This window comes from Cuculus canorus, chromosome 1, assembly GCF_017976375.1.
Source record: "Cuculus canorus isolate bCucCan1 chromosome 1, bCucCan1.pri, whole genome shotgun sequence".
NCBI classification, from domain to species: Eukaryota; Metazoa; Chordata; class Aves; order Cuculiformes; family Cuculidae; genus Cuculus; species Cuculus canorus.
This window is the reverse complement of record NC_071401.1, coordinates 198,188,633-198,203,728: the sequence shown is the minus strand read 5'-3', so window position 1 is coordinate 198,203,728 and position 15,096 is coordinate 198,188,633. Positions and strand designations below refer to the sequence as shown.

General features: G+C 38.3%; 1 protein-coding gene across 1 annotated transcript in view; it reads left to right on the top strand.

Moving 5' to 3' along the window:
* Positions 1-15,096, top strand: part of PCLO (piccolo presynaptic cytomatrix protein) — a 362,471-nt gene that overhangs the window by 168,285 nt on the left and 179,090 nt on the right. Inside the window, exons 5-6 of the mRNA XM_054056434.1 lie at positions 5,799-10,860; positions 11,233-13,247. Coding sequence (XP_053912409.1) covers positions 5,799-10,860; positions 11,233-13,247 — 7,077 coding nt within the window. The remainder of the gene's footprint in view (positions 1-5,798; positions 10,861-11,232; positions 13,248-15,096) is intronic.

The following is a 15,096-nucleotide window of genomic DNA, read 5'->3' as shown; positions in this document are numbered from 1 at the left end:
CTCAAACAATAGACACTGTTTCAGGACTTTCTAAGAAATGTAGACTTAATTTTCTTAACATAATGCCACTTCTCGGGATTTTTTTAAATTCATATCAGATAACCAAAGTAGTAAACTTAGAATTTTGCTACTGTTGTTAACATTTAGGGGGAGTTACCTGTGGAAAATCATTTGTAAGGGAAAATTTTCATCACAGGCTAGTTTCAGTCCTATCTGGTCATTTTGAGGCTTTGTAAGGAGGTGAAAGCATATTATACTATAAACAAATTTGAAATACATGTATTGGATTTCCTTTTCTGATAGTGACAGATTTTAATTGTAGGTTAATTAGTGAATTCTAATGCGGCACACTCTTATTTAACTTATGCCTTCTAACTGGAATCAGACCTCAGGAGTTAATAACATAAATAGGGAACATCATTCTTTTGCTCTTCTTATCAGACTTTGGTGTACACTTAGCTAAAAATTGTAAAGCAGAAGTTTCATAATTAAAAAAAAGTATCTAGTTTTAAATAATTTTTAAATTTTTAAACAGGAAGCTTTTATATTTTTAAAACTGTTTTCCCAATTCTTTTCTCCTTGGAAATGTTGTTGTAGTTTTTTAAAAAGAAGCATCTCAAATTGTTCAGAATTAAAAATAAAGCTGGCCCTTCACCTAGATTTTTACTTCATAAAAATAACTTTTTTATAAATTTTTGTTTTTGAAGTATTTTAATATTCTCCATGCTGTACATCAAACATTATTGGATGCAATTCTTCCCAAGAGTGCATGTGACAAAATTGGAAGAGATAACAATTTTAGATATCACCCATTGATTCCATTTTAGTGGGTAAAGAACAATATCTAGACATTGAAGAATACGTTTTATGTGTATTTCGGGATGCAATCATATGTAGGATTTCATAAAAATGATCAGAAGGCTGGAGCATCTCCCATACAAGGACAGGCTGAGAGAGTTGGGGTTGTTCAGCCTGGAGAAGAGAAGGCTCAGAGGAGACCTTATAGCGACCTTCCGGTACCTGAAGGGGGCCTATAGGAAAGCTGAGAAGGGACTGTTTACAAAGGCTTGCAATGATAGGACCAGAGGGAATAGGTATAAACTCAAGAGGGGCAGATTTAGACTAGACATAAGGAAGAATTTCTTCACCATGAGAATGATGAGGCACCAGCACAGGATGCCCGGGAAGTTGTGGCTGCCCAATCCCTGGACGTGTTCAAGGCCAGGTTGGATGGAGCCTTGGACAGCCTGATCTAGAGACCAGGGACCCAAAATACAGAAGTCAAGGCTTATATGTAAGCACTTTTTTCTGGACAGAAATAAAATGTTTGATTTCAACAATGTAAAATTCCAATACAGATTATCAACTAAAGTCTTTTCTCACTCTCCAAAACTTCTTTTTAGATAATGTAACTATCTCTATTTCTTCTATAAACATAATGACCTTTTAAAAATAATGAGTTCCTTTGCAAAATAAAATTTCTGTTCTGTGCAACAGAATGTAATCTGGCTAGTTATACATAATTTAAGAATCTGACAGGTCTTTTTTTATCTTTTAATAGTGTTCTGAATTAATTTGATAACTAATGGGACTTTTTCAAGCACTAAGTTTTATATTTTCAAACAAGAATTTTAGAAATTAAGAAGTATAAAAATAAATAATGCTTCTAAAGCAAAAGCTTGTAGCGCAAAATAGTTGTATGATGTATTGACACTGGAGAAATGCCACTAGAATAGTACAAATGCATCCTACATTAGACTATTTTTATCATTAGTTAAAGAGGTTGCATTTGCTGACTTTAAACAGCCTTATCTATCCTGTAGCTTTTGAAAGTCTCCTTGTTCCTCACATCTCAAGAATATCCTCCCATCAATGTTTGTATTGGAGCTAAATTTATCCAGAATTAAAATCTCATAGTAAGCAAACTTTAAGAAAAAAAAGGTCATTCAACTAGTAGAAAGGTCAAGGATTTCAACATGTACTGAACTATTTCCTGCTTTATAAGATCTGAAAGCTGTTGAGTATATATATGATCCTTAGCAGCTTTGATTCTGCAATATTTTGTTATTAATCTAAAATTCTTGTGTTTATGGTATGTTTACAAGTTTAAGCATAATGTTGTCTTTTTGCATCTGATGTCCAACCCTGTAGAGAATAAATTACCAGTCATTTAAGAATAGATGTAGCTAATGACAATGTCATAATTCTCAGGCTGCAGGAAATGGGGGAGGGAGGGAACCCTAAAGACCAAATATTGCTTATTACATGCATATGATCTTGAAGGGATAATTTCTGCATGCTGTATCATGTGGCAGACAGCTATGCATACAAAAATGATAGAAAATATTTTCATGCTGTAGCCTTAAAAAGAAAGTTGGATGCTCTCATTGCATTTATTTCTAGTGCTAAAAGAAGTCTGTCTTTATCATAGATCTTTTTCTTTTCCTTCCTATAGAAAAATGGTTTTACCATATTCAGTTTCCTATTACTCATAGCAGTGATTTTATGGCATACACAGAGGTTCAGCAACAAAGTGGGCAATAGCAATTTTCATTGCCATCTCCTCTGGTTTAGTCATACAGTAGGTGCTGCACATTGGACTCATAGATAGTGGCACCGTCGCAAGTTAGAAGGGGAATGACTATGAAATGAATCATTTCATCTCCCTGTGGAGAACCAAGATCTGTCAGAATCACTTTCACTAGTGTTGTGGAGGCACCCACAAAACATAAAATCATTCACTGGAAATAATGAGGATTTACTTAGCACTATGACAAACAAAAATAAACCACAGGTTTGGATGTCAATAGGGAATATTACTACACAATTGCCTTAAGAATTCCTGAATTTTGTAAGCAATCCCTTGGAGGGATGACCTAAAATGTGCACAATCACTCACTTACAAAAGGAAATCTCTCAAGGGTACAGCAGAAGGGTACAGAAGGTTGAATCATTCACCCAAAGGGGTGAGGGCTCTCTCGAAGATATATCCGGAAAAAATAATCCTTCACCGAAAGGCGGGAGAGGAAAGTTACCTCGAGTGGCATCCCAGTCCCAAAGGGAGAATTATTCTGTCACAGCCCACTGCTCTGAGGAGAACCACTCCAACTGGCTCTCCAGTGGGACCCCATTTTATCCCATAGCCAAGTCTGATCTGTGGTCGTTCTAACTGACCAGGGGTCCCTCATCTTCTGGGAACGTGTGCCTGGCAACAGTTCTCTACTTCCTCCCCTACCAGCAGGAGTGGGGGCTTCAGTCAGTTCTTTGCTGACCTTAATGTTCTCTGCACTTCTCCATGAAACCAGAAAAAGAATAATCAGATTTTAACAGCCTGAAGGCCTTGGTCTTTGTGCCTTTGGCCAGCCTAGTATCTGTCAGGTCCTTGGTAAGCCGTGATCTTCATCAGGTCGTTGGTAGGCCATAAACTTTGTTGGATCCTTGTGAGGGTGGGCAACACCTGCCACAACTGGGAGGACACAGTCTTTCCATGAACTCCTATGAGACCTTCTGAGCTTGAACTATATTTGGATTTTCTAGTAGCTCATCAAAGCTGAGCACAGTGTTTGGTTGAATATGTTTTTATAAGTGGGAATATATTGGGAATAAAATGAAAAATAGCAATCAGATGTCATAGGTGAAATTTTCTTGAGGGCTATGATATTTCTAGATGAAAAATTCTTTGGTTTTAATGAAATAGGTATTTTTCAAAAACGTAGGCCATTAAATTCCCTTTAAACACTTTTTTTCATCAATAAAGGGAACAAAAATCTGAATACAGCATGCAAATCCTCAAATTTTAAACTATGCTTCAGTGCTGACTTTTTATAAAGAATATATATCATAATAAGGCCTGCAGAATGTTCAAGACCATATTTCTCAGAATAGGTGCTGAAGTGTCTAAGTGAGGACAAATTTCCAAAGTTCTTTGGAGTACTATGGTTTTCTCCATATTTATATATTAATCACAGCCTTATAATTAGAGTTGTCCTTAGAAATATTTGGTTTCACATTAGATTTTTAATTGCAATGGATTTTGTTCTGATATCAGATATTTGGGGTTACCATATTGCCTACAGTATTGGTAAGAACAGATGGAAGTAGAATCTGATTTTTCAGAAATATATAATAAATCATTCCTGTGAAACCTAGATTACTAAATAAAATATTAATTACTATATTATTGTAATAGTAATTAATTTTATACTGTAGGATCATGTGCACAGTGATAGGTCTACCAGCAAGAACAGGTATTTTAAATGCAAATTGAATAATGAAAGAAACTCACTGGTTTTTTAAAAATAACTGAAAATGAAACATATTTGGTTTGTGGGCTTTTAGCTTTAAATATAACTTTAGTATAAATAAACATTTTAAAATAGTTGTAATCGATATCAACCTAATACGAGTGCAAAGGTACTTTTAGATTGTAATTAACCATTTTCATCATTTTCTTAATATATTTATTCCACAGTATTTTTTTAACTCAGTGTATTGCCAAGGAAGTTGATAAATTAAAGCTTTAAGTAACTGGTTTGCTGTATTTCTGAAATCATTGACTTAAATTAGCAAAATTGATAAATAGTGCATAACTGTATTATTGAAGATGAAAAAAAAACATGAAGATCACATCATACTATTAACCTCAGGAGACTTTGTTGTGCTTGTTCTCAAATTGCTAGTGAAGGTGGGGACTCTTCATAAGACTGTCAGCTAAGACAGCCACTATGATGACATTTGCAGAGTGAGCTATTTCGTAAGCTGTATGGTGAGATACTTTCACTAAGTAAAGAGGATTTCACAGTTGAGAGAAGGAGGAGGGAAACTTTGACATGGAAATACTTGCTGTAGGATATTTGATATTTTTGTCATCTAAAGGAGAGAGGTGCTTGTCATTCAGAATGGTGCAGAAGGATCTGAATGCTTGGAGAGTGAGTAAGGGTGTTTAATTAGAGCTGAGAGGAAAACATTGGTTATGATGCTTAGTCAGGTATGCTTGTCTTGTTAATTTCCTTATTTCCTTTGATCATTACCTGATCATTGTGCTTTCCTCCCTGCAATTACATTTCCCTATCAGCAGCTTACCTTTGCATGACAAATTTACCAAGAAACTTATTTTTTATGAGGTACTCAGAAAATGGTTGTACAGTGCCAAACTGCAGATGAAGGGACATTTCAAATTGCATTAAATCACACTTCAGTACTCCATGTATTATCTTGCACGTTACAATGTGTAACACTTAAGTCCACCAAATGAAACAATGGGTCCAAAATTAGAGAAGACTGACATAGTGCTAGAGAATTATAAAAGATTAAATGGGCAATGTAGGCAGTTTTGAAAAGTAAGTAATCAAAGTCTTTATTTTGAATTTTTTAAATTTATTTTTATATTCTAACTTTACCCCCGAACATCTTGCCCCATGCATACGTGAATTAATGATAGATTATTGTTAATAAGTGTCCTGAAAAGAATTAAATACAGTATTTGTTTGCATTGAACAATAGAACTCCTTACAACTAATAACATTAGTTGCCAGTGTGGAGAGCCATAAAAACCATAGTTAGATTCAATGCAAAATCTCGAAATTTGAGGAATTTTTGTGTTATTTTAATAGCTTTGAATAACAAAATTAGTGTTCAGTTTTTTATGGTTTCATGTAACTGTTCTTGTCAGCATAATTTTTTATCTGAAACATTAATTAATTAATCTTTTTTAAAAAAATCACATATATCTGATTGCCTGGAGGCATTAAGAATTTATGTATAAATATATACACACACATATGTATTTATTTTTTTAGGAAAAGGAGGATGACAAATCAGACACATCAAGCTCTCAGCAACAGAAAAGTCCACAAGGTCTGAGTGACACCGGGTATTCTTCCGATGGGATATCAAGTTCACTCGGTGAAATTCCAAGTCATATCCCCAGTGATGAAAAGGATTTACTCAAAGAATCTAATAAAAAACCCAGTATTTCCCAAGAAAGTCCACCAAGCCCCTCAGATCTAGCTAAATTGGAAAGTACTGTACTGTCTATTTTGGAAGCTCAGGCAAGTACACTCTCTGATGAGAAATCTGTGAAAAGCAAAGAGCTTTATGAAACATACAGTGAACAGGCAAATGATCAACATAAAACAAAGCCTTTGCCAGTCACTCCAGAATCTTACAGCTCAGATGAGGAAGACTTAGAAGCTATTCAAGAAGGTGAAAGAACCATCGTAGAAGATGGCAAAGGAAGTGCTTCCTCCTGGGCAGCTTACAGAGAAGAAGAGGAAGGAGACGACATATTGGCAAGAAGGCAACGCTATGATTCTGTGGAGGACAGCAGTGAGAGTGAAAACTCACCGATCCCAAGGAGAAAAAGAAGAGCTAGTGTCGGTTCTTCAAGCAGTGATGAGTACAAACGAGATGACAGTCAGGGATCAGGTGATGAGGAAGACTTCATTAGAAAACAGATTATAGAGATGAGTGCTGATGAAGATGCCTCAGGTTCTGAAGATGATCAGTTCATAAGAAATCAACTCAAAGAAATCAGTGCAACTGAAAGCCAAAAGAAAGATGAAGTGAAAAGTAAAACCAAAGTAACAGCTGGAAAACACAGAAGAATGACACGGAAAAGTAGTGCAGGCTATGATGAGGATGTAGGAAGACGACATTCATGGCATGATGATGATGATGAGACTTTTGATGAAAGCCCAGGGCCAAAATACAGGGAAACTAAAAGTCAAGACAGTGAAGAACTTACAGTAACTGGAGGAGGAGGCCTTCGGCGTTTCAAAACAATAGAATTAAATAGTACAATAACAAACAAATATTCTGAAACATCCGAAAAACAGAAAGGTATTTTATATTTTGATGAAGAGCCTGAGCTAGAGATGGAGAGCCTTACAGATTCACCAGAAGACAGATCTAGAGGAGAAGGGTCTTCTAGTTTACATGCTTCTAGTTTCACACCAGGTACATCTCCTACTTCGGTGTCATCACTTGATGAAGACAGTGACAGCAGTCCTAGTCACAAAAAACTTGGAGGAGAAAGCAAGCAACAGCGCAAAGCCAGGCACCGGTCGCATGGTCCTCTTCTTCCAACTATTGAAGATTCTTCAGAAGAAGAAGAACTCCGGGAAGAGGAAGAACTACTAAAGGAACAAGAGAAACAGCGTGAATTAGAACAGCAACAAAGAAAAAGTTCTAGCAAAAAGTCTAAAAAGGACAAGGATGAACTAAGAGCTCAGAGAAGGAGGGAACGTCCAAAGACTCCACCAAGTAATCTTTCTCCTATTGAAGATGCATCTCCAACAGAAGAGTTACGGCAGGCAGCAGAAATGGAAGAGCTGCACAGGTCTTCCTGTTCTGAATATTCACCTAGTATTGAGTCCGATCCTGAAGGATTTGAAATCAGCCCAGAAAAAATAATAGAAGTACAAAAAGTTTACAAATTGCCTACTGCTGTCTCTCTATACTCACCAACAGATGAGCAACCAGTTGGACTCCCAAAACAAGAAAGTGGACAAAAGACATTGAAAAGTGCTGAAGAGGTATATGAGGAGATGATGCATAAGACCCATAAGTCCAAGTCATTTCAAATTACAAATGAAAAAGATGAAGTATTTGAAAAAGAATCTTTATATGGTGGAATGCTAATAGAGGATTATATTTATGAGTCTTTAGTAGAGGATAGTTACAATGGAACTATTGATGCTAATCTTGTAATGAGACAAGATGAGAGCAGTGAATATATACAACAGAGAGGAAAAGATAAAAAAATAAGAGCTTCAGAACAGATCTATGAAGAACCACAGAAAATTACTGATCTACAGAAAGACTACTATAGTGTTGAGACTTTACATTCCATTGTGCCTCAAGAAGATATTGTTTCTAGTTCTTACATTATCCCAGAAAGTCATGAAATAGTTGTATTAGATAGCACAGTAACTTCCACTAGTGAGGAAAAGCAGTTGTTAGATGCAGAAGCTGCTTATGAAGAGCTTATGAAAAGACAGAGAATGCAGCTAACCCCTGGGTCCAGTCCAACACAACCAACTTCAGATTTCATTCCCACATCTGATACAAAGGTATCTAGTGTTGGGGAAACAGTCGATAGTACATCTTTAACATCAAGTACTACTTCAGCTATCTCAGATGTATCACCTGTCAGTAGCACAGCACTTTCTATTCCAGATGTTAAAATAACACAGCATTTTACAGCAGAGGAAATTGAAGATGAATACTTAACAGATTATGCCAGAGAAATTCAAGAAATAATTTCTCATGAGACATCAATGTTAACATACTCTGAGACAACAGAAGGTGCTGCATCAGTCTTACCTTCTGATACAGCTTCTTTAACATCATCTACATCTTCGGTTTGTACCACAGATAGTTCATCACCTATAGATAGTGCAACCACAGGTTATGTAGATACAGTAGATGGTGTAAATAAACTAGCAGATTCTGAAGGTGTCAGAACAATAACACAAGTTCCCTTAACATCTACGAAAGAGTACTCTGAAATGCGCATGCCTTATGAATCCATTGCCGAAGCCACTAGAAAGCCATCTATAGCATCGCATATTGAAAGTGTGGATCAAGCTGCAGTTTCTTTGCCTGAAACTGCACCTTCGGTAGTGACAACTACAGTTATAAAACCCAAGCAATATGCAACTGATGCCACTACCTTTGATACCCCCAAAGCAGAAAAGGAAGCAGCTAGAAAAATGAAAAGTACAGTAGAGGCTGGTATTGTCAAAGTTCATCATGAAGATTCACACAAAGAGGTGGATGGTGATATAACAAGGATTAGTTTGACTAGTGTTACATCTGAGCAACCACCTGTATGTATAGCACCAGTACCAGTTACAGAGCCTGCATCAGAAACATCTTCTGTACCTACTCCCAGTGTTTTAAGTAAGACCAGCATGGTCTCTGTGCCTTCCTCAGCTCCTGCTGTAACATCCAAAGTCTTCTCGCTTTTTAGAAGCTCTTCTTTGGATTCTACTGCACAACCTTCTCCACCCCTGCCTCCTCCTCCTCCACCACCTCCTCCACCACCTTTACCTCCACCTATTTTACCCAAACCAGCCATTTATCCCAAAAAGAGGTCACAGATTAAAACTCCAACAGCAGCAGCTCCTACAGCGGTACCTTCAGTCACAAGTGTTCCAACACTAGAGCCCACAGCTGTATTAAAGACTCATGTAGTACCTTTAACAAAAACATATACCCCAACACCACCTCCTGTACCACCCAAACCATCCTCCATTCCAGCAGGGCTTGTTTTCAGTCACAGGCCTGCTGAAGTAACTAAACCTCCAATTGCTCCTAAACCAGCAGTTCCTCCACTCCCAATAGCTGTTTATAAGCCAGCAGAAACACAGTCTAAACCAATAGGTTTGTCATTGACTTCAGGTATGACTCTGAATTTGGTCTCTGCACCTGAATACAAAATAGCATCACCCACTTCCCCTTTATCTCCACACTCTAACAAATCATCACCAAGGCTGACAAAACCCTCACAGGAAACCTATGTTGTCATCACGTTGCCATCTGAGCCTGGAACTCCCACAGAAGCTATAACCAGTCAGGCTGTTACCAGCTGGCCTTTAGAAGCACCTACTAAAGAACAGATTCCTCAGTCTGTGCAACCAATTTTTACTCCGTCCATGAAAACTACGGAAATTCAAAGTATGGCACATCAGAGTATGTATATTTCAGGTGCTTCACAAACTATTCCTGTCACAACACAATCAACTTTTGAAAAAATACCTAGTTCAAAATCAGGAGTAGTAACCACAGAGGTAACCAAGACCACAGTGTCTGTGGTTAAGGGCCCAGTGCCTGGTTTTAGTCTAGGTAGTGTTGCTATTACAATACCTCCAGAGCCACTACATATAGTAGAACAACCCAGATACAGAGAGAATGGAAGATTCCATCCTTTGGGCGATGTCATAGATCTTCGCACTTTAACTAAGGTGGATATTGAAAGGAAAGACAGCTGTATGGATCTGTCTGCTGTTTCCATAGACATGAGAAGGCAAATGCCAGCAAGTGAGACATGTGGGCGGCCAGTAAGTACTGTCCAGCCAGCGATAATAAATCTTAGCACTACATGCGTTGCGGATTCTTCTCTGTCTGTGGTCACTGACACAGTAACTGTGATGACCTGCACCGCCACTGTAAGCTACACTGCCAGTACAGACAGCCTTGTGGATCTTGGACACGCAATGACAACACCACTTCAGCTAACAACGTCAAAGCATTTTGAGCCTGCATACAGAGTAACAGGCAGCCAGGCTTTCTCTGCAAGTACAGATGAAGTGCCAATAAATTTATCCCTAGGTACTTCAACACATGCAGTGACATGGGCTACTACAAAGCCTGTTACTGTACCGCCTGTTGGTGTTACAAATGGCTGGACTGATCTCTCCACGGAGCCCACGGAGACTGGAGCAGTTGACCTTAGCACTACAAAATCCCACAGAACAGTAGTAACAATGGATGAAACTACTTCAGGTATCATAACAACAGTAATAGAAGATGATGAAAAGCCTGTGGATCTGACTGCAGGGAGAAGAGCTGTGTGCTGTGATATGGTTTATAAATTGCCATTTGGTAGGAGCTGTACAGCACAGCAGCCACCAACTACTCTTCCTGAAGATCGCTTTGGTTACAGAGATGACCATTATCAGTATGATCGTTCAGGGTCATATGGCTACCGAGGAATGGGAGGTATGAAACCATCTATGTCTGACACAAATTTATCAGAAGCTGGACTATTTGCATACAAAAGCAAGAATAGCTTTGATTATCGTGTTGGGGCAACTGATGCAGCAGTAGATCTTACTTCTGGGAGAGTTACTACAGGTCAGTATGACACAGCAGCAGATCTTTCTTTGAAATATAATTTTGATGTTCCTCACCTCATTTCAGGATGATTTTTTTTAATTATTTTTCCCCTCCTTTGTTTCATTTTCTTTCGGACAGTGTGACAAAGTATTCTGGATTACACGTGTTTTTCATTTCTTCATTTTACATATGTGTTTTGCACAGATGTGCCTGCATGTGCCTGCATGTTCAGAAATGCTGTTTCCTTCACATCTAAAGTAGATCATTAACCTGAAGATTTGCATGCAGTTTCCCCTTCTCATTTAATTCATCAAGATGGGATGACTTTCAGAATTCACAAAGCAGCATTATTGTGCAGGACTGGACTGTAATTTTGCCCTGTAATTTCAGGTGAGGTTATGGATTACTCAAGCAAGACTACTGGTCCTTATCCAGAGACTCGACAGGTGATTTCAGGCATCGGGCTCAGTACACCACAGTATTCCCAAGCAAGAATGGTATCATCTCTGGGTTCCCAGTTTGGTGTTGGAAATGTTTTAAGATCATCCAATGGTGTTGTTTATTCTTCAGTAGCAACTCCAATTCCATCCACATTTCCCATCACTACACAACCTGGTTCTATTTTCAGTACAAGCGTCAGAGATTTGCCTACTCTTCAAACAGTTGACTCAGTGTCCTCTTTATCAGCTTTACAACAGAATCAACCACTCCCAAGATCATACAGTTTCTTGACAACAGTGGCAGCTGAAAAAGATAGTGCAATTACTGCCATTGACATGGAGACAGGGTTACCACCTCTTACTATAGAAACTATTACCAGTGAGCCGCCCAACTTGATACCTACTTTAACAACGGCATCTGAAGTTTATACAGATGTGATTGAAGATGAGGTTGCCCTTCTCATTGCCCCCGAAGAAGGCAAACAGCAGCAGCTTGATTTGGAGCGTGAACTGCTTGAGCTTGAGAAAATTAAGCAGCAGCGCTTTGCAGAAGAGCTGGAATGGGAACGTCAGGAAATTCAAAGATTTAGGGAACAAGAAAAGTTTATGGTGCAAAAAAAGCTTGAGGAGTTGCAATCGATGAAACATCATCTTTTATTTCAGCAAGAGGAGGAAAGACAAGCACAGTTTATGATGAGGCAAGAGACATTAGCCCAGCAGCAGTTGCAGCTTGAACAATTCCAACAACTTCAACAACAGCTCCACCAACAGTTAGAGGAGCAAAAAATTCGTCAAATATATCAGTATGGTTATGATGCTTCAGGAACCGGCTCACCACAAGCTACCACAGATCAAACACTTTTGGAAGGACAGTATGCAACCACAGAAAATGGCCAGTTTTGGCCTACTGATGATGTGACCACTACGGCTTCCGGAGTGCTGGGTATTGAAATTCCACAAAGCCAAGCATGGTATACAGTTCAGTCTGACGGCATTACCCAATACATACCTAGGTCTGGTATTCTAAGCTCTGTTTCAGAAATGTCTCTTAAGGATATTGATGTTAGAGAAGAGAAGCAATTGAAAAAGAGAAGTTCTATGCCAAAATTACGTGGTCCATATGAGGAGCTTGAGGAGACCCTGGAAGAAGAGCCCCGGTGCTTTAAAAAGATAGTGGACAGTGGAGTGCAGACTGATGATGAAGACGGAGCGGACAGAGGTTACACAAACAGGAGAAGGAGAACTAAGAAGAGTGTTGACACGAGTGTTCAGACAGATGATGAAGATCAAGATGAATGGGATCTTTCTAGCAGATCCAGAAGGAAGCCTCGTGTAGGGAAATACAGCGAGACTACCACTGAGGCAGACAAAGCTAAACAATTCTCCAAAGTATCTAGTATTGCAGTTCAGACAGTAGCAGAAATTTCAGTACAAACAGAACCTGTAGGAACAATAAGAACACCTTCAATCAGGGCCCGATTGGATGCTAAGGTTGAAATCATAAAGCACATTTCAGCTCCCGAAAAGACATATAAAGGAGAAAGTTTGGGATGTCAAACAGAGACAGAGTCAGATAATCAAAGTCCCCAGTATCTGTCAGCGTCATCTCCTCAGAAAGATAAAAAACGCCCCACACCATTAGAGATAGGATACTCATCCCACCTTCATCCAGACTCCACATTGCAGGTAGTCCCTTCCCCTCCCAAATCTCCCAAAGTTCTCTATTCACCCATTTCACCTGTTTCACCAAGCAAAGTTATAGAGTCAGCATTTGTACCCTATGAAAAACCCATCACTGATGACATCAGCCCTCAGAAGATGCTGCATGCTGACATTGCCAAGGTTCCTCCATCAAGCCCAAAGGCAGCAAAGATGATGCAACGCTCTATGTCTGATCCTAAGCCCCTGAGTCCCACAGCAGAAGACAGTTCCAGAGCTCAGTTTCAGTACACTGAGGGTTTCATGGTAAGAAGTATTTGATTTCTTTTTTTTTCTTTTTTCTTTTTTTTTTTCCTAAATATGCAATTCTGCACCTATCAGTACAGCTAGAGGGCTGACACACTAATTTTTAATACCTGTGTATGTAGTCTTTTTGCACACCTTGCTGAAAGGTCTCAAGGAATGTCTGCTGTCTAAAGCAATGGTTACTTCCTTCATTGCTTTGCCTGGAAATAGAGGAATCCATCTTACAGTCTTACTAAGATTCAGAGAAAACAAAAAACAAAACCCCTGCAAATTCTTGCTCAGGATTGGGAAGGCACTGTATGTTTTACATGGCAATTAATTACTAATATAGTGGTTACCACCAGTTCTTCAGAAAATGAGAATCAGTTTCTTCCTAATCATACCACACCCAACTCTTTTGGCACAGTCTGTAGTGCATTTACTTTAAAATTACTGTATGTGCCTTCTGAGAGGCAGCTAAACCAAATTTACAATTACCTTAGCTCTTCTTAAGGACCCATAAGAGGTATCTAGACCATTGGTGATTCTGTGGGTAGACATGTATGCCAATCTGTACATCTTTTATCTCTCCCAGACCAAAAGGCCTCATATCACAAATCTGTTTTCAGTTTGTTTGTTATGGGTAAGAAGGATTATCAAGAAGTTATGCAAGTGTTGGAGGCTGTTTCTTACAGGGCCAGAGGAGGTAATTTTGAATAAGGCTGACATCACCAGGATTTAATTGTGTCATTCCTGCAGTATTCCTTTTCTTCGAATGGTGAAATTTCTGATTTGGGATTCAATTTGTTATTGAGGAATAAGAGGAATAAGTCTTGCATAAAAAAATACCTTTATAATTTAACACGTCATTTTAAAGCCGTCCTTTTGTCCAAGTTGATTCCCTTCTGTCAGTTGCAGGGTCAGTATCTTGTTTGTGGGAGCTCTATAAGAGCTGTCCTTGAAGTTCCTCAGCATTTTTTGCCTTTTATGTTCAGTTATCTTTGAATACATGAGTGATTAGTACAGTCTGGATAGAAAAAAGAGGGTTTAATCTCTATGTTGTATAGTTTGCGGTGGCTTTCAAGCACAGAATTATCTGTTTGTATACTCCAAGGCTCCCACTGTGACTAGTTTCTGCAGCTTCACATATTTGTCTGGATAATAAATGCTTCCTACACTGTTACTGCCTGGAAAACAGTACTTGGAATTTGAAGGGACAACTGTAAACATGACATTGGCATTACATATCAACATCGTTCCTCAATGTAGGATTAGCACAGTGGTGGAAACTGTGGCACAAACACTAAAGTTTCTTGTAGAGGTTTTGGAACAGCATCTTAAAGAAAGTTGTTCACAAGTTAGAAAGTGTTGGGTCCTACTAGATGTTGGAAAGTAGGTATAATAGTGTAATATTGTTAAATAACCGAGAGTATTGAAGCTATTATGGAGGACAAATTATTTAATTCACTTATTTAATAAATACATATATATTTGATATTATTCTTTACCATACGATGGTTAACAAATTCGATTAACAGATGATTGTTTAAAGGCCTTCACAGTAGCTTTTGAATATATACATTTTCATTAGAGACAGGGAAAAAAAGGGCTTGTTTATTTTTTACCTACCTGTTTATTACTATTTTGCCTTGAGCCCAAACAGTAATGGGCTATATTATTCTTAATAGTACGCAACCATCATGCAACAAATAACCCATGTCTCAAAGTACGTACAGTTTAAATAAATGAGTTGGACATTTTTTACAGAACATGGGGTGCAAGTAGACACGTGCAAGGAATGTAAAATAATTCTGTGACTGTATAGTGGGCTGCACTAAATGTTTCATGTGGCATATGTTGAGGAAGCTAC